General features: G+C 36.9%; 1 protein-coding gene and 1 long non-coding RNA gene across 2 annotated transcripts; both read left to right on the top strand.

Moving 5' to 3' along the window:
- Positions 1-1,350: 1,350 nt before the first annotated feature.
- On the top strand, positions 1,351-5,697 carry LOC149658773 (uncharacterized). The gene is made up of 2 exons (XR_016369925.1): positions 1,351-5,064; positions 5,158-5,697. It is a non-coding gene; the product is annotated as an uncharacterized LOC149658773 (long non-coding RNA).
- Positions 5,698-15,906: 10,209 nt separating this feature from the next.
- On the top strand, positions 15,907-19,160 carry LOC149658772 (uncharacterized). The gene is made up of 4 exons (XM_089844130.1): positions 15,907-16,136; positions 16,445-16,665; positions 16,729-16,859; positions 16,921-19,160. The coding sequence occupies exons 1-4, from the start codon at positions 15,907-15,909 to the stop codon at positions 19,009-19,011; spliced, it is 2,673 nt and encodes an 890-aa protein (XP_089700256.1). The 3' UTR covers positions 19,012-19,160.
- The last annotated feature ends 2,939 nt before the right edge of the window (positions 19,161-22,099 follow it).

The raw sequence follows: 22,099 nt of genomic DNA, 5'->3' as shown, positions 1-22,099 counted from the left end.
CCATTCCACAATTGAAATTTTTATTTTCTTAACATTAAAGTTTTTAACAGGGATTTTTGAAATGCATAATGTTTAACAAGGGATGGTGGAATAAAGTATAAATGGATATAGGGTCTGCGAGTCTTCAACTGCATGTTCTTAGAGCTCTCTGGTTTCGGTCTCTCCGATGGGAGCTTCGTGCACGCGCACCTAATTAACTTGGTTACGCGCATCACGTGACCACGCAAATTCCATTTCTAAAATTAGAGGGTTCTTCATGCTAACTTAGGCCTTAGAAAGTTAGAAGCAACGCCGCCTATATTACGTGTTCACTGCACATGCAGTGATATTTTTCAATTTTATCGGGCGTTAACTCAACTCCCCCAAAGGCGTTAATCCATCTAAAACACTTATCTTGTAGAGTTTTAGGTGTAGAGAAAGAGTAAAAACCATTCCCTTTACTTCAGTTTTATCGAAGAACCATAATTTACTATTAATAAAACAATAATGATAAATGTTCCGTTAAAGCACTAAAAAATTGCAGCGCGACGCATTAAGCGTCTACCAAAAATTAAAACAAAAGAAACAGACGAAGCCCGATGACGATGTGCGCGGAACTAGTTGCGCGGCTAAGAATCTCCCAGAGTGAGTGAAAACGGGGGAAACAACGGCCGATAATCTGCATGCGCGTTTCAATGGGGAAAACGGGCAGTTGAAGACTCCCTCACCAATATATCCTCCTAGCTTAAAGGGGCTTATCAGATCATGCACAGAAAAAAGTGTGTTAATGATTTGAACACATTTTTGTGTTCAAAAATCAGATTTTGGTTTCTTGATATGTTTAAGTGATGAAAAAGTGTAATTTATTGAACACTTCGCTTAATTTTGGCGTTCAACTTCTAATTTTTGTTTCTATTTGGAAAAATTGTAACAGTTGAACACAAAATCTTAACACTTTCACAATGAACGCATTAAAAATTTAGGAACAGCGAACGCGATCATTTGTTTTCATGTTCTGTAAACCTTGTAGTTGAAGGCGTACTTCGTCGAAGCTTATTCGATATATACTCTGTTCCAGCTTTGGTTCTCAGCACACTCTAAGCTAGATCTCTATGTAACGTAGCTTTGTGCGTGCTGACGACTAAAGCTGGAACAGAGTATACACCGAATAAGGTCCCGTCGGAGATAGGAAGTTGCTTATCATATAGCGTGAAAACCTATTTCCTCACGCGCATTCTTTATATCCATGGTTTTTCTTTGTCGCCCAGGAATGAATTTAAACTTGAAGTAATTATACAATTCAATGATTCAGTGGCGTCGCTAGGCCTTTTTTTCGGGGGGGGGGGGGTAAAGCCCCCTATTCCCCCCCCCCCAAATTTCAAACTTAGACCCCTCTAAAATAATCACCAGACTGGTAAGCATATTTTTAAATAATAAATATTTGGAATGCGAATTTAATTTAACTATACGCCTTGAAAACGTTTCTTGGCAAAGCGCAGACGATGAGACGAACTCTCTGACAAAGCATTTTTGCAATTGCATTTACTTATGTTTGGGAAATTTTAATATTCCCTAAAATTCGTCTGCAACCTTTACTGCTGCTAATGTGCTAATAAGAAAACCGATCCCGAAAGTAACAGCACATAAGTTTTGGGCAGGATTTTTAAGCCTTGGCCCTTCAGAATATTAAAGGTGTAATCCTTTTTGTGGGTAAGTTTTAAGTAACTATTACAAGACAAAAATATATTTCAATACTTAATAGTCCTTTTACTAGCAAAATAACTTAAACCTCAGTACAGTAATACCTATTAATTATTAATTACAAGTAAGAAATTCTCGTACATATCTCTCTTGGACTCTAGAATGAGAGAGGTACAGTCGCCGCAATTAAAACCTTTTTTTCTCGCGACGTCTTGTTTCAACAGTAAGCCGCAAATCTTTATTAAAACAACAATATACGATAAGTTTTTTTATCAATTGTATCAGATCAATAATTTGCGGCTTATTGTTGAAACAAGACGTCGCGAGAGAGAAAGTTTTTAATTGCGGCGACTGTACTTAACATGTTCGTACACTCTAAGAAAGGGAAGTGTAATTTAAGAAAACACTTTTTTTACACCTAAAAACACCCAAAGAGAGTTTTATTACCTTGAGTTTTTGTGGGGCCAATTTAAGGTGTAAATTCGGTGTAAAATAAAACTTTTTAAAACCGTTTTGAAATTAAAAATGGAAAATTATAGTACTGCGGGTTTCTTAAATAAGGTCTTTCATTTTCATTAATGTTTTAATATTAAAGTCAATACAAACAGTAAAAAATTATTGAAAAACTTGATTGTTAAGCATTTTTTAAAGATGATATTCATGAAAGAATATATTTTTATCCTTTAAATAAAATTAACAAAGAAATTCGTAATCAGAGGGTATTGTACTTTTGTAAAACACTGCTAAACGTGTTAGGCGACACTCTGAAACGTGTTAGGTGACACTCTTAAAAGCGTCATGCGACACTCTTGCAGTGGGGTCGCTAAGTCTTTTTGGGGGCTTTAGCGCCCCTAAAATTTCAAAGTTAGCCCCCTTAAAATAATCCGTAAATTCTACTAAAAAATTGCTCGTATCCCCTAAAATTTTGTAGCAATATAGTGTAAAAAATTATTATGATAATTTCGTTCAGTTTCATCTTTGTAGAGATGAATTTCAATATCAAACAGTAGTGGGGACTAAAAGCAAACGGAAACTGAACTTATAAAAGACGAGTGAAATTCTTTCATCCACAATTGTCTCATAGTCACTAACTGATCGGTTCCGTACTCTTTATTAATAAAAGTTTGTAAATCTTTAATATACGAATAATAAACTTAAACCCCCCACCCCCCCTCCCCCCAAATTTCAAACCCTAGCAACGCTACTGCACTCTTGAAAGTGTTAAGCGATACTCTTAAAAGTATTGTGCGACACAAAAAAACGAGACTATGTTAGTAGGGCGACTACAGACGCCAACTTTTGTGACATGTCTTATCTTTATTTTGAGAATCATTAGAGTAGAAAATGAAATTTTTTTTTAAATATTGTAGAGTAGATTAGGTCAAACGCGTTTCTGGTGCTCGAAAAATTCTTAGTGAAAAGAGATTATTAAATTTAACAAGAACGTTTATATCTACTGCTTGGATATTATGGCCTCCAAAACCAACTTAATACCCGATGAAATTATAGTAATTAAAAACTTTCTGCCTTTTTCAGAGGCTATTAAGTCGGTAAAAATTACCAACTTTTATGCAGTTTCACACTGAATGCTAGAACTAGCATTCAGGGCCGGATTAAGCAATTTTGCACCGGGGGCCGCCCCCTTTAGTCGAAAAAAACAGAACAGCAAATGTCCCTAAGAGGGAATAGTTTAACTCTATGCGCCCCCAACAAGACTTGCGCCCGGGGGCCAGTGCCCCCTCGCCCCCCTCTTAATCCGGCCCTGCAAGCATTGCTTAAAGCGGTATAGTTCTGCATGTAAGAACTTTCCTCTTAATTTAACTCAAAGTGGAACCTTGCTGTGAATATACCACTGATTGCTAATAAACCACCCACTCTTTAAGGTGTTATGAGACACTCTGAAAGGTGATATGCGACACTTTGAAAGGTGTTATGCGACACTCTGAAAGGTGTTATGCGACACTCTGAAAGGTGCTATGCCGCACCCTTTAAAGAATTGCACAACACTCATGTGAGAGTAAAAATTAAGTTTTAGTTCGATATAAGAGTTAAAAAGGTGTTAAACTGCACCTCTGTTGCACCATTTTATAGCACCAATTGCTCCATAAGTGTTATTAAACCCTTTCAGGGGTGTAAATGAACACCTGTAATGATGTCAAATTTGGCCCCAAACTACTTTTAAAGGTGTTAAAACGCGCCCCATTTTCTTAGAGTGTATGCTTAACACGTAAAAGACGTTCAAAACCGAAACAAAAATCGTCTTGAACACATTAGAAAGTGAACATATTTTCACTTGAACATGTGCTCATTTTTGAACATGTATAGTAGAAAGAGTCGCATGAAGGTGTTCAGGGATTGTGTTCAGCTCCTGAACACATTTTCTACATAATTAACATGTTCAGAGGCAGAACACTTAAATAAAAACACGTTCAAAATCAAACACAAAATGGCTTGAATGCATTAGAAAAAAGAACAGATTTCTATTTGAACATGTTCTCATTTTTGAACATGTATAGGAGAGTGTTGCATGAAGATGTTCAGGGATTGTGTTCAATTTCCTAACACATTTTTTTCTGTGTGGAACAAACGACGATCTTCCGCATAGAGCTTAGCATAGCGGGTGGGTGGGTAGAAAAGGAGAGGGGGTCGGTCAGCCCCTTTAAACTTTCTGAGAGAGCGCGCTATTTATTTCTAAAATGATCTCGTGCTGTAATTGGTTAGCGGTGTCCAAAGTAAAGTACCACCATGGATAAAGAATGCGCGTGAGGAAATTAGTTTTCAAGATATAGGATAGGCAACTCCCTATCTCGAACGAGAGCTTATTCTGTATATACTCTGTTAAAGCATCGGTTGTCAGCACGCGCAAATCTGTAACCAAGCTTTGTGTGTGCTGGCAAGAGACGAAAAACTTCAGCAATATGACAAATTTGTGTGTTCTCAAAAGACATACAGATGCTAGTGTTTGTTCATTAATATTCTTACAGAGCATCCGCATTGTACTGTCATGGGTAAATCATAATCCTTTCTCCTTTAAAATCACCAATGAATGAAAAATATCACCTTAACACAATTTATCCCTTTTCACTCTAAGTGTGTTAATTTATATGTGCAGAGTACATTCCCAATGCATAGTTATAGACATCATAAATCATCAATCACTCTTTTCATTCTCCCTTTAAAAAGACGAACGATACTTCATCATCATCATCTTCTTCTTCTTCTACTACTACTACATCTTCAGACCAAGTCAAACTAATACCCCCATCGTTAGATGTACATCAAACGATGTGGCTAAAATAGGCAAGTTTCTAGCCCAACTCAAAAACCGAGAGTCTTAAACTAGCCCAAACTTCTTACCAAATAACTTTGGAAAGTGCAAAAAATGTAAAAATTTATAACAAAAAACCTACTATTTCCAACTTTTCTTTAAAATCTAAAGAATACTTTAAATTTTTGTTGTTGGCTTATCTTATCTAGTGTACTGGCCAAATTTTCCAAACAATTTTGGTGATGTCGTGGCATAGAGAAGAGAACCAGTGACACAAATATGCGCGAGAAAGCTGCGCACACTCAACAAAATTCTACGGTACCTACATTCCCACGACACATTGATCACGCGCAACTATACTGATAATATCTCCTTCCTTCTTTTCTCTGTTATTTCAACATAGTATAATAAATTAAAATGTTCCTCCTACATACCTAGTTCCAGTTTTAAATACGGCATAAACACTATTCCAAGTATACATATTTTATTCCTGTTCGTTATTAAGCCATGTTCCCATTATACTTTGTTCCATTTATACTTTATTCCACCATCCCTTGTTAAACATTATGCATGTCAAAAATCCCTGTTAAAAACCTAATGTTAAGAAAATTTCAATTGTGAAATGGTAATATAAATTCGAAATGGAAATTTTAAATTAATGTTGTAATTAACTTAATAGATTTCCTTGAAAAAAACATGAGTTTCATCAAGTTTGCATGTTATATAATATTTATGCAAAATACAAATTTGGTTTGAAACCTGTGAAACCCTTAATATTATGGTATAAAATTAATCGCTAATTTATGAGCGTAAATAACTTAATAGGTTTCCTTGAAAAAACCATGAGTTTCATCGAGTTTTCGGTAAATTTATGCAAATTAGTATTCTTGTAGCAAACTTTTGAAATTAGCGGACTTATGCATGGGGAAGTTTGCTGGTGAATTTTATGCAAATTAGTATATTGGCTGCAAACTATTGAAAATACTGGCCTTATGCAAGAAAATGTTTGCAGAAAATATGCAAATTAGTATTTCGGAAGCAAACTTTTGAAAACTGCAGCCTTATGCAAAAAAATTGGTTTGCTGTAAACTTATGCAAATTAGTAGCGTCCATTTTATCAAAAACCATAGCCCCCCTGGATCACGCGACTCGCGGACGCAAGCTGCTCGCGCTATAGAAGCCCGCCCAAAGAATTATTTTCCTATGTTAAAGCGCGTATCGGGGATTTTTGCTTGAAAAATCAAAGCCGTCAGCTTTTAACATGGTCGGCTATGGGGGGAACTAAGTTTTTTGGCCCTAATTTGGCAAATACTGGCTCAAATCTCTTGAAATTTTAATGAGAGGTGTAAAATAAGGTTTGTGATTTTTGTGCAAAGTTTCAAAAGATTACATCTTGTAGTTTTTTTGTAAAAAAATTAAAACTTGGCCGAAAATCAAAGCCGTCAGCTTTTAACATGGCCGTCTATGGAAGGAACACCATTTTTTTCGCCCTAATTTGTCAAATACTGGCTCAAATTTCTTGAAATTTTAATGAGAGGTGTACTGAAGGATTTTTAATGGTCGGGCAAAGTTTTAAAGCTCTAAAACCAATAGTTTTTCCCTGAAATTCAATAAAGCTTTGTTTGTACATGAGCACAACCCAAGGTCTGTAAATGCGCAAAAAATTGCACAACCAGAAGAACTAGATTGCTTCCGGTGACCTTTGACACTTGTCGGCTTTTTTCAGAGCGTGTTTGGTCAAAAACCTATATGATAATCATTTCTTCCTAGATGCTATTGAAAAGATAGGAATTAACATACGGAATTCAGGTGCTTGCCAATGAACTGATGTGGCTCAGTTTAATTTTAAGAGGAAAATTCACAGCTGACACAAAGTTATTCTAACTGAAATTTCCCAACTATTTGAAGGGAAAACGAACCTATTTCTAAGATTTAAATGCTTTAACCATACAAATATAAGTATAGGGAACTTCTAACTGTGGATACTAATTAGCATTTCAGGAATTATAACAAATTGTATGTGCTTATGAATTTTTTATTATCACTAGAAAATTACAAATTCTCTCTGGAAGGATGGAGGATTGAAGGTGGGAGGTAAAGTGAAAACCAGTTTTTCTCACCAATATTTCGCGCCGAAACCTTACCGGGAAATTTAAAATGAATAATGGTTGTGCTCATGTAAAAACAAAGCTATAATGAATTTCAGGGAAAAAACTATTGGTTTTAGAGCTTTCAAACTTCGCTCGGTCATTAATATTCCTTCAGTACACCTCGCATTAAAATTTCAAGAAATTTGAGTCAGTATTTTCAAAATTAGGGGCAAAAAACCAGGTTCCCCCATAGACGGCTAAGTTTTAATTTTTTTTTTACAAAAAAACTACTAAATATAATCTTTTGAAATTTTTCACAAAAATCACAAACCTTATTTTACACATCCGATTAAAATTTCAAGAGATTTGAGCCATTATTTGCCAAATTAGGGCCAAAAAAGGGTGTTCCTCCCATAGAAGACCATGTTAAAAGCTGACGGCTTTGATTTTCGGCTTAAAATGCTTGATACGCGTTTTAAGGCCCATTGGGCGGGCTTCTATAGCGCGAGCAGCCTGCGTCCGCGAGTCGCGTGATCCAGGGGGCTATGAAAAAAAAACAACAAATCTTTTACAAAAATCATTCCCCAGTGTTGCCAAAAAATTGAGAGAGAAGATAGAAAAGCTACAAGTTACAGAATAATAAAATTTAATGCGAAAATTCAAAACCCCTTTAGGTTGGGGCCAATTTCACAAAGAGGGTCACAGCTGAGACTCTCTTTAAAGGGATACTAGATTGGATGGCTCATACAGCCTGTACTGGCCAAAGTGCAGCCTGTAGGCTTTGAAACTCACCTTGGCTTTTAGTTGCTTTATTTGATCATCTTTGCTTAAGTGATCACAGTTGCAATCATCCTCCTCAATTTCCTGTAAACAAAGTCCAGTTTTTTGAAATTTCAAATTTCTGTGCAAAACACGGATGGTCCAATAATTTCTCAAGTACCTCTTTAAGCGCCACCCTTTGAAGACTTATTAAACTCATTTCGGAAATGTCTGACTCTAACGACATAACTTTTCAAACTAGAGCTATTTTATCAAAAACAAACAACAAATCCTTTACGAAAATCATTCCCCCAGTGTTGCCAAAAATTGAGAGAGAAGATAGAAAGGCTACAAGTTACAGAATAATAAAATTTAATGCGAAAATTCAAAACCCCTTTAGGTTGGGGCCAATTTCGGTTTAAATTGTGTAGCAGTCATGGTAGCAGACGATGGTATAAGTAAGGGCGCGGCACGCCGGCACAGGCATTCCGTAATTTCCCTTTTGAAATTTTAAATTGCAGATCTTGATACTGCTGAAAGGGTCTTTAACGATGACTGCAACTACTTCTCCCATTTTCATTGCTCCATGGGAACTCAATGAGTTAACTTGGAGGAGATGGTGGGCTGGAGTAAAATGTTGGTGAACATGTGCGGCAATGAAAGTCTCCCAGAGTACCTTGCGCACGCCACTACCCTTCCATATCTGATTATTAAGTTCTGCCGCGTAGCACTATTGTATTTGTATGGTAGTAGCTTCTATTTTTAAAACATAGTGGGCATCTTTGACGTTTTCGTTACCGTATTACCCCATACAGAAACAGTGAGGATGCTCGGAGACTCGGAGAAAGACGGAGAGCGTAGTTGCCATAGATGTGTTTATAGAGGCTACTTTATAGGTATAAAGATGAGATCTCCAATTCTCCATCCCACTCTCTCATCCAAGTAAAAAAGTCATAGCCCACTCGATCATACGCTCACGACGATTCCATTGATTCGAATGACTTAAATTTCACGCCACTAATTTAAATAAGTTTGCAGCAAACCATTTTTTGCTTCCAAAATACTAATTTGCATAAATTCTACAAACTTTTTCTTGCATAAGGTCAGTATTTTCAATAGTTTGCAGCCAATATACTAACTTGCATAAAATTCACCAGCAAACCTCCCCATGCATAAGGCCGCGAATTTCCAAAGTTTGCCACAAGAATACTAATTTGCATAAATTTCCTAGTTGTCGGCGTTTGGACAAGATAATCCACAGAATTTTGATTAATCAGTTATCCATGGATAAAAATCAGATAATTATTCGTGATTACATTGCATTAATCATAGACTTCCCGTGGATAATTTCAAATTATGGATAAAGATAAAACAAACAGATATTATCCTATCCAAATGCCGACCACTAAAATTTCCCCAAAACTCGAAGAAACTCATGGTTTTTTCAAGGAAACCTATTAAGTTATTTACGGTCATAATTTAGGGAATAGTTTTAAACCATAATATCAAGGGTTTCACAAGTTTCAAACAAAATTTGTATTTTGCATAAATATTATATAACATGCAAATTCGATGAAACTCATGGTTTTTTCAAGGAAACCTATTAAGTTATTTACGGTCATAATTTAGGGAATAGTTTTAACCCATAATATCAAGGATTTCACAGGTTTCAAGCCAAATTTGTATTTTGCATAAATATTATATAACATGCAAACTCGATGAAACTCACGGTTTTTTTCAAGGAAACCCATGGAGTTATTTACGCTTATAATTTAGGGAATAGTTTTAAGCCATTATATTAAGGGTTTAACAAGTTTCAAACCAAATTTTTATTTTGCATAAAATGTATAAAACAAGCAGACTCGATGAAACTCATGGTTTTTTCAAGGAAACCCATGGAGTTATTTACGCTCATAATTTAGGAAATAGTTTTAAGCCATAATATCAAGGATTTCACTAGTTTCAAACCAAATTTGTACTTTGCATAAATATTATATAACGTGCAAACTCTATGAAAAATCTTGGTTTTTTTCAAGGAAACCTAATAAGTTATTAACGTTCATAATTTAGCGACTAATTTTAAACCATAATATCAAGGGTTTCACAAGTTGCAAACCAAATTTGTATTCTGCATAAACTTGAAATTTAAAGCAAACTCGATGAAACTCACGATTTTTTCAAGGAAACCTATTAAGTTAATTACAACGTTAATTTAAAATTCCCATTTTGAATTTATATAACCATTCCACAATTGAAATTTTTATTTTCTTAACATTAAAGTTTTTAACATGGATTTTTGGCATGCATAATGTTTAACAAGGGATGGTGGAATAATGTATAAATGAACTTAGGAGGATATAGGGGTCAGGGAGTCGTCGACTGCCTGTTCTTAGAGCTCTCTGGTTTCGGTCACTCCGATGGGAGCTTCGTGCACGCGCACCTAGTTAACTTGGTTACGCGCATCACATGACCACGCAACAAATATTTGTTAAATCGGTTGAAACGCGCGTAATTTGTTGCATAGAGAAGATTTTTTACATTTCTGGGCGCCATTTTTTAAGATGGCGGACTGGCGGTGGATTGGATAAATCTTTCTTTGTACGCACCTACTACTTATGAGTAACATTCCTGCAAATCTTCAGTCTTCTAGAGCAAGCGGTTTGGGCTGGGCTTTGATTATCAGTCAGTCTGTCAGTCAGGACTTTGATTTATATAGATATAGATTATTTGCTGGGACCGATTCTTGTTAGTGTAGAAAATTGTCGAGGGGTTTGATGAAATTGTTTACAGCCGTTTTTTATATCGAAAATAAGCGTTCCTGTTTCGAAGGGGAAAGGAATGACGCAAAAGATGAAGAATGACGATCTCAATTCCCACAAAGAAGCTATTTCTGACTTATCGACCAAATTTGACGATCGGTTCACCGATTTGACTAATACGAGTTCACAAACCCCGCTCTCTGACATTGTTAATCTGGTTCACGAAGAGACTGCTTCTATGTTTGACCGCCAATGCAATATCCTTTTGTTTGGACTCCCTGAAGTGGGACTTAGTGAAGACCCGGATCAAATTCGATCCCTTATGTCTGACTGCAAAATTAACTCTTTTGTGCGTTTTTTTCGCCTTGGCCATGTGCTTCCCTCTCCTGGTGAACGCCCTAGGCCTGTTAAAGTGGTTCTTCTTTCGCCTGGACATAAAGGCTTGATTTATCACTACTTTCGTTTGCGTAAATCCGAAGATCCTAATTTTTCGTTTGAAGCACGACCAGACTATACACCGTCCCAACGCTCTAAACTGGCTGCCGCAAGAAATGAACTTTCACGACGCCTTGCTAACGGTGAAAGTGATCTTGCTATTCGTAACTGTAAGGTTGTTAAAAAGCCGCGTCGCGTCTCTCACACCGGGCATTCTCCTAATGTTGCTAAGCCGGATGGTCTTACTTCTACGTCTTCAAACACTGTGCCCAAACGTGTCTTCAGTGCGCCTCAAAACCTACCTTCAGCCCCGGTAGCGCCTGGTCTGCCACTATCTTTCCCTAATTCTCTTCCTTTTGGTGCACCATCTTCTCCTAGTGCGGTCGGTCTTCCTTCGCCCCCTAATACCATTTCGTGGCCTCCCTACTCGTATCCTCCATCGTTAATTAATCACAATCGTCCTCCGCCGTTTAACTTCTACCCCTGTCCGCCGCCATTTAACCACCCCCACCATCCACCGGCCTTTCGTTCCGCGTAATGTACCTATATCATCTACAGACTACCTTAAATTCTAAAGCAGCCGTTTTTCGCCCATCCTGGCAACCTTATTTACAATGCTACGCCTTTAGCATAATGTCCTTTAGCCTAATACTCGTTATAAACTGAAAGAACTTACTACTCTAGTCACCACTCACCACACTTTAAATTTTAATTCTATACCCCTCATTAAAACTTCTACAACTCGCTGCTCCTCCCTATAATTGATTACTGTTCGCTAATTTTGTCCCCCCATTTATTAACTGTTCTACAGGCTTTGCAAAAGGCTCAAACCGCGTATTCAAACTCCCTTACAAAATTAATAAGCTTCCGGCTCCCCGACGTCTCTCCTTATTAAATATTGACTCAATCACTCTACGACATAAACTTAATAACCTTTGTTTAGTTTTTGACATTATAGTCGTAATTATTAGACATTTTTTCGTACTAATTGTAAGCACTCTACTTCTTCAACCCACCTCCTAATGATTATCTAAACATTACATTATTGTGCAGTGAATTCTAAATTATCTGACACTGTTTTAATCGTTATAATTATTATTATTTACTTGTTTAATTATTCTTATTAATTGTTAACATTATCATTTTTAATATTACATCATTATCCGTTTTTTTGTTCTCATACTACTGTACACCCTTAATGTCTTTCTGTAACATGCCTAATGTATCGATTTACGATGTTCACACATACGTCACACTGTTGACTTTGTGAACAGCACACATTCAATAAATAAATAAATAAATAAATGTTAAGAAATGTTTTGTAAGGTTTGATAGAATCAAGGAAGATTTCAAAGGAGTACCAGGGTGTGCGAGGTACGTTATAATACGCGTTACTACGAAGTATAAGCCCAATTTAATCTCGATTAAATTAGATTTTAATGACAGGGTAACTATGATTTCAAAAAGGTGAGATAAATTTAAATATTTTGATGGTACGAGGGGCTAATTACTGTGGGATTACGAAGAGTTACTGGCCCCACGATTTGGTTCAGAATCAAATGCTATCGCGTAATGTTTATTTTATTATTAATATCTTTGGTAAAAGTAATAAAATACAGTTAAGGGGCGTTGACTATTATTATTATTTTTTATTTTATAAATTTATTTATTATTTTTATTTATTATCATTAATTTTCGTTTGGGACTTGCGCGAAGTATAACAATGGCTAGAAGTGACTTCGGCGAGGAATGCGATTCCGAAGAAGATATTAGTGAGGAATTAAGTTGGTTAAATTTAAAGGGAAGAATATTAATACCGTCTGGGAATTGTTTGAAGTAGTTGTGGATGATCAAAATTACACTAAATGTCTATTATGAGAGAGATAAGTTAACAGAAAGTGTGGAAATACTTGAATTACTCGATAAATACTCGAAACAAATTTTCCAACTACTCGATACTCGGCTCGATACTCGATAAAGGAAAATATCAATACTCGAGACTCGACTCAAAACCAAAAATTCAAGGCTCGCACAGCCCTAAGAAGCGATTGGCAGGAATTGAGAAAAATATTGAACGTAATTTGAATCAAGTTTCCGGTATGAGGAATCAGTTCTGCCATGGAAGCAACGAAACTAAATAATACCTTCGAGAAATTTAAAAAGGAGATGAACAATAAAATTAATCAATTATTACGGTAAACGAAGATATAATTACTGTAATTCCAGTTGTAATATTAATTGATATTAAATAAAGCGTTTAAAACGATATTGCTACTAATAAATTTTAGTATCCGTTCGAAACGGTTTTATGAATAACTAGGAAAATAATAATATTATTATTATTACTAGTAGAAACCAGACGACTAAAGGGCTGGGATCGTAATAGTAGTCACATCGTACCGTACTTAACAGGCGTACAGAAAATTTGAGTGAATAGCCCCTCGATGCGCTACCTTTAAGTTTGTTAAAATTATTACTTATTTTACTTATGTTATGATTGTAATAGTGTGACACGAACGGAAAATATGAGTGAGTAGCCCCACGATGCGCATACTTTAACAGTGGTAAAACGAAATACCCATTAAAAGAAGTTAAAAAAATCGGAGTGAATAGCCCCTCGATACCCTAAAAATATTATAACCCTTAATCCTTACTTCAATAAATGTACTTGCGTTATAATTGTAATATCCAGGGACACTGGCCCCCGAGCGCAAGGCCTGTTGGGGGCGCATTGAGTTTAACTATTGCCCCTTAGGGACATTTGCTGTTCCGTTTTTTCCGACTTAAGGGGGCGCACACTATCTCGGCTCCCGGGTGCAAAATTGCTTAATCCGGCCCTGCCACTATGAGTGCGTTTGTGTATGATCAAAACATTCTACCTCGCAGTTGCATTGTCACACTGATTACATTGAAGGGTTTTTCACCACTGTGAATGCGTTGATGAGTGATCAAATTATGCTTCTGCGTGTACGCATTGTCACACTGATTACATTTGAAGGGTTTTTCACCACTGTGAATGCGTTGATGTCTGAACAAACCATTCTTCCTCGCACTTACATAGTCACATTGATTACATTTGAAGGGTTTTTCACCACTGTGAACGCGTTGATGTCGGAACAAACCATTCTTCCTCGGACTTACATAGTCACATTGATTACATTTGAAGGGTTTTTCACCACTGTGAACGCGTTGATGCATTTTTAAATTACTCTTGTGAGTGCAGGCATAATCACACTGATCACATTTGAAGGGTTTTTCTTCACGGTGAATGCGCTGATGGACGTTCAAATGAAAGCTCTGCGAGCTGGCATATTCACATTGATCACACTTGAAGGGTTTTTTACCACTGTGAATGCGTTTGTGTATGATCAAAACATTCTTCCGCGTACTTGCATATTCACATTGATCACACTTGAAGGGTTTTTCACCACTGTGAATGCGTTTGTGTATGTTCAAAACATTCTTCCGCGTACTTGCATAGTCACACTGATCACATTTGAAGGATTTTTCACCACTGTGAATGCGTTCATGTGTGATCAAATCACTCTTACACGTACTTGCATAATCACACTGATCGCATTTGAAGGGTTTTTCACCACTGTGAATGCGTTGATGTCTGAACAAATCATTCTTCCACGTACTTGCATAATCACACTGATCACATTTGAAGCGTTTTTCTTTGGTATCCTTTCGAATGTCAAGTTCAAGATCCCTTTCATATGCAGGTGAATATTTGTATCGAGTTGAACATTTTCTCTTGGATTTTCCTACAGAAAAGAAATAAATTAAAACCTCAAATGATATCATAACAACGCTTCAAAAACATTGTACTGTTCAAAAGCAATTGATAAAACAGGTTATGCTTAGGCTTAAAGAGACGCAAAGACAAAGAAAACAAGTTCGTAAACAAAAATAATCGCTGTCCGAGTCGAACAGCAGTCTCCAAAGACTTGACCTTACCTAACCTAATGCATACTTTCAGAACGTGGAAAAAAATGATAAAAAAAACTGTAAGGTATTAAAAATAAACTTATAAAACAGATTCTATATTTATTTGTTTGATTTATATTCCACGTAAACCTAGGAGGTGCACAAATCTATATATTTGCAGTGATGTCAACGGTTTTGATCAAGGAGGAGGAATGGAAGTTTTCCTTCTGATTAGATTAGTTAAACTTAAAGAACCGTCAGAGTCACTATTTAGATTTTAGAGACAACGTACAGTCTGCTTTATGCCTTTTAATGTTTAGCTCGTGTGCATTTTACTTTCGATCCAGCCCGAACCGTTAAATCTTTGCAGAGACAATTGTAATTAAACATTAATGTGCTTCGATCAAGCCAAAGCAGAGACAAATAAATATTAATGAGCTTTGCACATTACATTATCTAAAGAATAAATGTTTAAACAGAAATACTTAAATTTCTTACACTTGGGATCTTTAAGAGGACATAGACTCTGATTGAAGGAGTAAGGGCTTACAACTTTGCTAAACCTCCCGCCCCTCCTTCCTTGCGTTTCATTGGCTAGTCATCCTTTCTTTACTCGTTCACACAACGCAAAGATAACTGGCTTACAATCGGGTCTATAGCTACGTATATGCAAAAGTAAATAGATATCAAAAAGTTAATAGCTTTAAGTCAATCATACCTTCCCGCCTGCATGCTATGTAAAATGATAATCGAGAATCACGTGGCTCGCTTGTAACCAATAGGATGTACGCATGACGTCATAGAAGCGACAAGAGATATTGGAAAGCAGTACAAATTACTGAACATCATGGGAGTAAATTTGGGCCAATATCATTGGTAGCCGCGCTTACGTGATGGAAAATGGCGCCGTAGTTGTGAGGGTAATAGTCGGTTCTTGGTAAATTATATTAAATTACTAAAATATAAAAGTGTAATTAGTTTTATAATGCCGCGTAAGAAGCCGATTTTAGTTTCGCCTTCGGTATCGACGCAGTGTAATTTTTATTTGAAACCTACAAATAATAAGAACATCCATACAAATCTTGTTCCTGACGCTAAGCCTTGTCCATTGAAATTGCCTAGTGAAGGCGAAGCCCAAGCTAAAGTAAAAACAAATTCATCAAATGGAAGCAAATCAGTGTCAACTCAATGTGACTTTCATATAAAACCTTGTCGGTCAGTTGAATCACAAACTGTTATTGAGGGTGCTGGTGTTAAAGGGACTGTAAAGAAGGCATCGGCGGGTGGGTAAAAATTATTTGAAATACGTCAGAGGCACGTGACCAAGGAGAGGCGTGGTTCAAAGAAACTTAGTTCGATTTATTTCGAAAACTACCACTTCACGGAATTGGCGCTGCAATCTCGCAAAAAACAAGGACTATGTCCAGTTCTACTCTATGAGGAGCCTTTGTATCTTGGCATCACGTGATGTCTGTGACGTATTTCAAATAATTTTTACCCACCCGCCGATGCCTTCTTTGCAGACCCTTTAAGAGAAAGTGTTTGGACGAAAATATTGGTTACAAACGTATTAAATGCAATGTTGATAATGGCGAAGATACTAGCAGCGATTCATTAGCGTTACTTCAGCTTTATCTGCTCAGTCGACCACTGGATAATTTCTTGGAATTTCAAGCCTTCGAAAACACGGAAGGAAATTTAAAATACATTGAACTAAGGCGAAAAAATTCTTATATCGAGATAGGTGATGAATATTGTGACACCCCAATTAAAATAATTTTCTCGTCTAATGGAACTTACTCTGTAGTAACTCTTTTCAAACATGTTTATCGTGCCCCTTACATGAAAGAAGAATCTAATTCTGTTGATTTGGACAAAATCACCGAAGCCCTAACGTTATTTAGTGAAAATCATGTTTTCTGCCCGGGTGTCTCGCAGGTATATATATTTAAAAATTTTGAAATTTAATTTTAAAGCTAATATTCATTTTTATATCAAGAATCTTAGCATTGGAATGGATAAGACAAAAAATCTTCTGCATCTTCATCTTCCATGCGAGAGATATCAAGCAAGAGACTGTCCAGTGTGGTTTGTACCGCCGTACAATGCTCCGAAGGAAAAAGTAAAAACAAAGGTTTATCAGTGTAACAAGTGCCGATCGTTAACTTGGTACTTGAAAGATCAAAAGAAAAAAAAAGTGATGGTCACACCGAGGCGCAAAATGAAGACACAAACAGCACAGTCTAAGTGTCGAATTTCTATTTTGAGTCCAAATTCTCGAAATAAAAGGATCTTGGCCAATCGTAGAGAAAGAGGGAAGCTTAACAAGAAAATCAGAGACTTAGAAAAGAAAATAGAAGAAAGCAGAGTTTCACTATGTGTAGAACAAAAATTTGAAATGGAACACGCTTTAAAAGAAATTAACAAGAAAGGTCAAGAACAAATAAAAAAAATTTTCAAAGAAGCTACTGAGAAAAATAACATGTTAGGGGTTGCGTTAAAGAAAGCGTGGGAAATGGATAATTGCGAAAATGACTTTATCAAAGATCAAAAGAGAAACAAAAAAGGATCCTGCGGTAATCGGTTCAGCCCACTGACATATAGAATCGCTCTTAGCGTGTTTTCACGTTCACCAGCTGCATATGAAGCACTCGCTTCCTTCAGTATTTTTACTCTGCCAAGTGTTTACTCGATTAGAGCAAAGTTGAAAGAAATCCCAAGCAAACAAGGAATTGATCTACATTATCTTAAAGCTGAATCTGAACGTTTTGACCACCATGTAGCTCAATTTCCTACTCATCTAAGACCACCTAAGGAAGGTGCTACAATTTTCGACGAGGTTAAAGTCATCGGAAAGCTTTTATGGAACTCAAAAACTGACCAGTTTATTGGATGTGCCCTGGATGTAAGTGAATATCCCTCTATCGAAGACCTTTATAAAGAAAAACATGTCACGGACGTTTTAGAAGCGGAATATGTTTTACAGTTTTTATGGAGATGTTCCGCCACAAAATTCGACATAATAGGGCCGTACTTCATGATGGCCAAAAATGTTTCACACGCCGTTATTTCCAGCACCGTTTTAAAAACCGTGTGGGCATTGCAATCTGTTGGGTTAAAAACAACAGCTCTCATTTGTGACGGAGGATCAAACAATATTGCATCTCGTAGACAGAGTTTAGAAGTTGATAAAACGGAAATGTTTACTACTAAATTGGATGGAAGCATTGATTTTCATTTATGCCCAAGATTCAAAAATCCATTCCGGAAGAATGAGTGGGTACACTGGATCATGTGTCCAAGTCACGAGTTAAAGAACATGATAAACGGTTTATTCAATTCCCAAGAGGAAGGAACTCGTAATTTCACTGTTAAAGGAGTTCCATTTGGATGGAAACAGATAATTGACATGAAAATCCGGGAAAACCATAGAAGAGATCATGACGAACTTGTTCAGGTCAAAGGCCTCTTACAATGTCATATTGAACGCGATGCCTGGACCAAGCTAAATGTTACTCCAGCACGAATTATGCAACAGTCCCTTGTATTGGCTGAACTTTATGGATATTCCAACCCTATGTTTGAAGAAGAACCTGTAGATAAAGCAAATGTAATGGCTTGCTATGACTTTTTGAACGCCTGCAATCAAATATTTGAGAATGGTTTACTTTCTCAAGTTCGGGTTGATTCGATGGACGCGTCTCCAATTCAGTCAATGAAAAAGGGTATGCAATATTTTGAGGATTGGGCTAAAGAAATCATAACTTCCGGTCAGCCGTTAAAAAATAATAAAAACTTCCTTGCTTGGCAAACCTGGGAACTCCTGAGATTTTCAGTATTTGGTTTTTTGGGCTTTGCAGAAGATTTCTTGGCACGAAACCCAGGAAAGTATCTTTACCCAGTTCGGTTCAATGGTTCTGCGGTTGAGAATGTATTTAGCCAGTTAAAATACCTGGCTGCTGGGAAACTTACTAGCGCGAATTACGGCCCTTTTAGAAGATCACTTCTTGTAAAACACTGCACAAGAGCTACCCAGAATGCCGAACCCCAATACCGTGATGCTCCCCTTGATTTAGTGTCTAGAATTTGAATGGTTTAAGAATGAAGCTGATAAATGTATACTGTCAAAAACATTAATTTTTCTGTTTTAATCCTATTTTGCTATGCTTTTAAATAAAATTCTTAAACTCTTTGTTGATTTTAAACAAAATAAAGCATCAATTTGTTTCAACATTAAAATGGTCATTTTATTGCAATTTTATCACAAGTAGCATTCATTTAATCACAGTCATTAAAATACTGATTTAGCTTTGCTTTTTTGGGTCTTCCTCTCTTTGGTTTCATTTTAGGACTAGTAATAACAGAGGTGACAACTGTGTCTTTTGTTACAGGTCTTTCGGCTCTAGGATTAGTAGGTTTATTTTTGGCTTGACTTTTTATTTGTATTTTTGATTTGGGCTTAACATTGGTTTTAGTTTTACATTTCGCTTTTTCTTGCGTTCCTATTTTTGATTTGCGCGTAACATTCTTTTTAGCCTTACATTTAACCTTTTGTTTCATTCGCATTTTAGTGTTGCCCTTTTTTAAATTATACAAAAAACAACGGAGTGTTTGGCCTCCTTTGCCTCTATGAGACTTCCTTTCATTCCTTATTTGGGTTTGCCCTCTAATAAAATCTGCTATTTTCGCATGAGCAATTTTTCTTTGCCATTCCTGTCGTAAAATTTCCAAATCTTCACTAGTGAAGCAATAATGTTGAACTAAAGGTAAAGCAGCAGCTGCGTGGTGGAATGTTTCTTTGAGTTTCAGATCATTTTTGACTTTCTCCATAGTTTCTTTAATAGCTTTCCCCGGTGCTTTACTAGCAAATGCCCACTTTTTGTATTCCAAGACTACTAGCTCACAAACCTGTTGAACAAAGGGAAGTAGTGTCGGGTCAGGTATCAGTAATCCGCCTTTATTAATTTTTTTCAATACAGGGGGAATGTTCCTTGGGTGTTGCTCCAGATCTCTAATCGTTAAAGATAGCCTATAGAGCAAATGCGATTTGTCCCGCTGTTTTTGTGAGAGTGGTTTTAATCCCTTCTTCAGTCTCCAATGAATTTTAAATCGGCTTCTGTTGACTTTCCAGATTTCCCCTAAACATCCGCCACCAAGCCGGTAAAGTGTGTAGATACGATCACTTTTCAGATGCCGAATTTTGCAGTTTGATGACTGGGGATGATTTGGGTCATTTGCACCACCTTGCCACGCACTTGAAGTGCTATCTTCTCTTTCAGTTTCTTCCGTTACTTCCGTAGCATCTTGAGCTTTCATATCAAGCACTAAGAACCCTAGCCAATGAAGTATTTCATATACATCTTCTGAATCCTTATTATCTTCCTCGTTGAATGCCAAATCATGTACATAACGTGACCACTCGTACAGAAATCCCGAGCCACCACTGTGCTTATCAGAATACTTAAGTTTCAATGCCTCATACTCTTCCATCATGTTGTAAACAAAAGTTTTCAAACGTCCTTGGCTCTCCCAACTTTGCAGTATTATTTTCCGTACATCTTTTTGTTTCACGAATTCGTCATTATAATCAATACTAACCTCAAATTCGTTATCCATTTTTCATAATATTATTTTATCACATGAATCGGCAATCACAGTCTTCAGTCTTCACAGATTTGTCCTAAGCCTAGGCTATACTGTCACAGTCTAGTTTTTTTTTTTTTTTTTTTTTTCCACCTACGAGCACTAGTGCTTAGCCGTTAGGCCTTGAGCACCAGGAAGAATGGAGCGGGAGACCCTACGCGGCCCAGCACAGACGGGGGCCGCTAGGTCGTATGTGGATAAGCAGGGAAGGAAATGAGGTTTACTTGGGAGGTGACGGAAGGTGGAGTTGGGGTAAGTCACCTCCGGCGGACACGGGACAGTCGGCACCTATAGGGTAGGATCGCCGACATGCGTCGTATTCCCTCAAACTTTGCCGCCCAGAAGCTGGGCTTACAGGAGCGCGCCACACTCCCGGCTGTCACAGTCTAGTGGGAGTGCGGGACTCCAAAAGCAGACAGCTGATTGAAATTGACTTTAGAACGCATGCGCGTCAATTAAACCTTCAACAACCCGCGCTACTTTTTCTGAGCGGCGTGACACTAGCTACGTTAGGTACATGTCAAGTGGTTCGCTAGGTGCTACGCCATTTGTGCGCTGCCGCGGAATAGGAGCGGGAATCTCAAATTTCATAACGCGCCCATGCCGGGGAGATATTAACTTCTTGTTTATAATCTATTTACTTCTGGTATATGTCACTTATCTTCTAACATCAAATACATTAAATGTGAGTGTTTCTACATCTCTTCAACTTTATTTCAATCCGAAGGACCCAGAAAATGGCGAGTTGAAGATCTTTGAATTCCAGGTGTTACTGATATCAACCCTGCAGCTTGGTCGAATTCGGAAATTAACTAATTGTGACTTTGATGCCATAAAGACATGAATTTATTTATTAACATGAATATATATCTGCATTGACTAGTTAAACTACATATTCAGGGATGGGAGGGGCTTAGTTTGCGTGACGTCAGAGAATTTCCGCCGGTTTGTTTTAAAAGCTAATGCTCTTGTCATGCGAAAGGTTAATTATGCTTGTAAATTGATCAACTGCCGCATTAATTTACCTCCAACAGCAGGGAAAAACCAGCATCATCAATTCTCACGATTTCAAATGTTAGTAGTTTATTTTCAACCGTTACGTTACATTAATTTTCTTAATGGCCAAGGCTTAACAATTTACCAACAGTTTTTAGTTTCAGGAAAAACATTGCAGGAACTTTTTATAATTTTCTTTAAAAGATCAATATCACTTTCGGATATCGTGTTGATATATTTATTCACGTATCGGCGATCATTTTTAATATTCAGTTGACGCAGTTTGATAAACCTAACCGAAAATTGTATCCCTCATACAATTTTGTTAAACTGGTCGTCTGCTGTTCGAACTTCCAGGTGTCTCGATTTTGATTGGCTACCGCGATGGCGTTAAACGAGTATGTAATAGAAAGGTCCCTCCCATCCCTGAATAACATGATAGAAAGGCTAATGATACACATGTATATTCATGTTAATAAATAAATTCATGATAAAGAACAAACAAACAACTTTCTCAAACTTCATTCCACGATAGAACT

The sequence above is a fragment of the Phalangium opilio genome, unplaced genomic scaffold (genome assembly GCF_054372755.1).
Source record: "Phalangium opilio isolate 3A_F unplaced genomic scaffold, DU_Popi_V2 ptg000075l_1, whole genome shotgun sequence".
Taxonomy (NCBI): Eukaryota; Metazoa; Arthropoda; class Arachnida; order Opiliones; family Phalangiidae; genus Phalangium; species Phalangium opilio.
The sequence above is the reverse complement of the archived record's forward strand: the minus strand, read 5'-3'. Positions and strand labels throughout refer to the sequence as shown.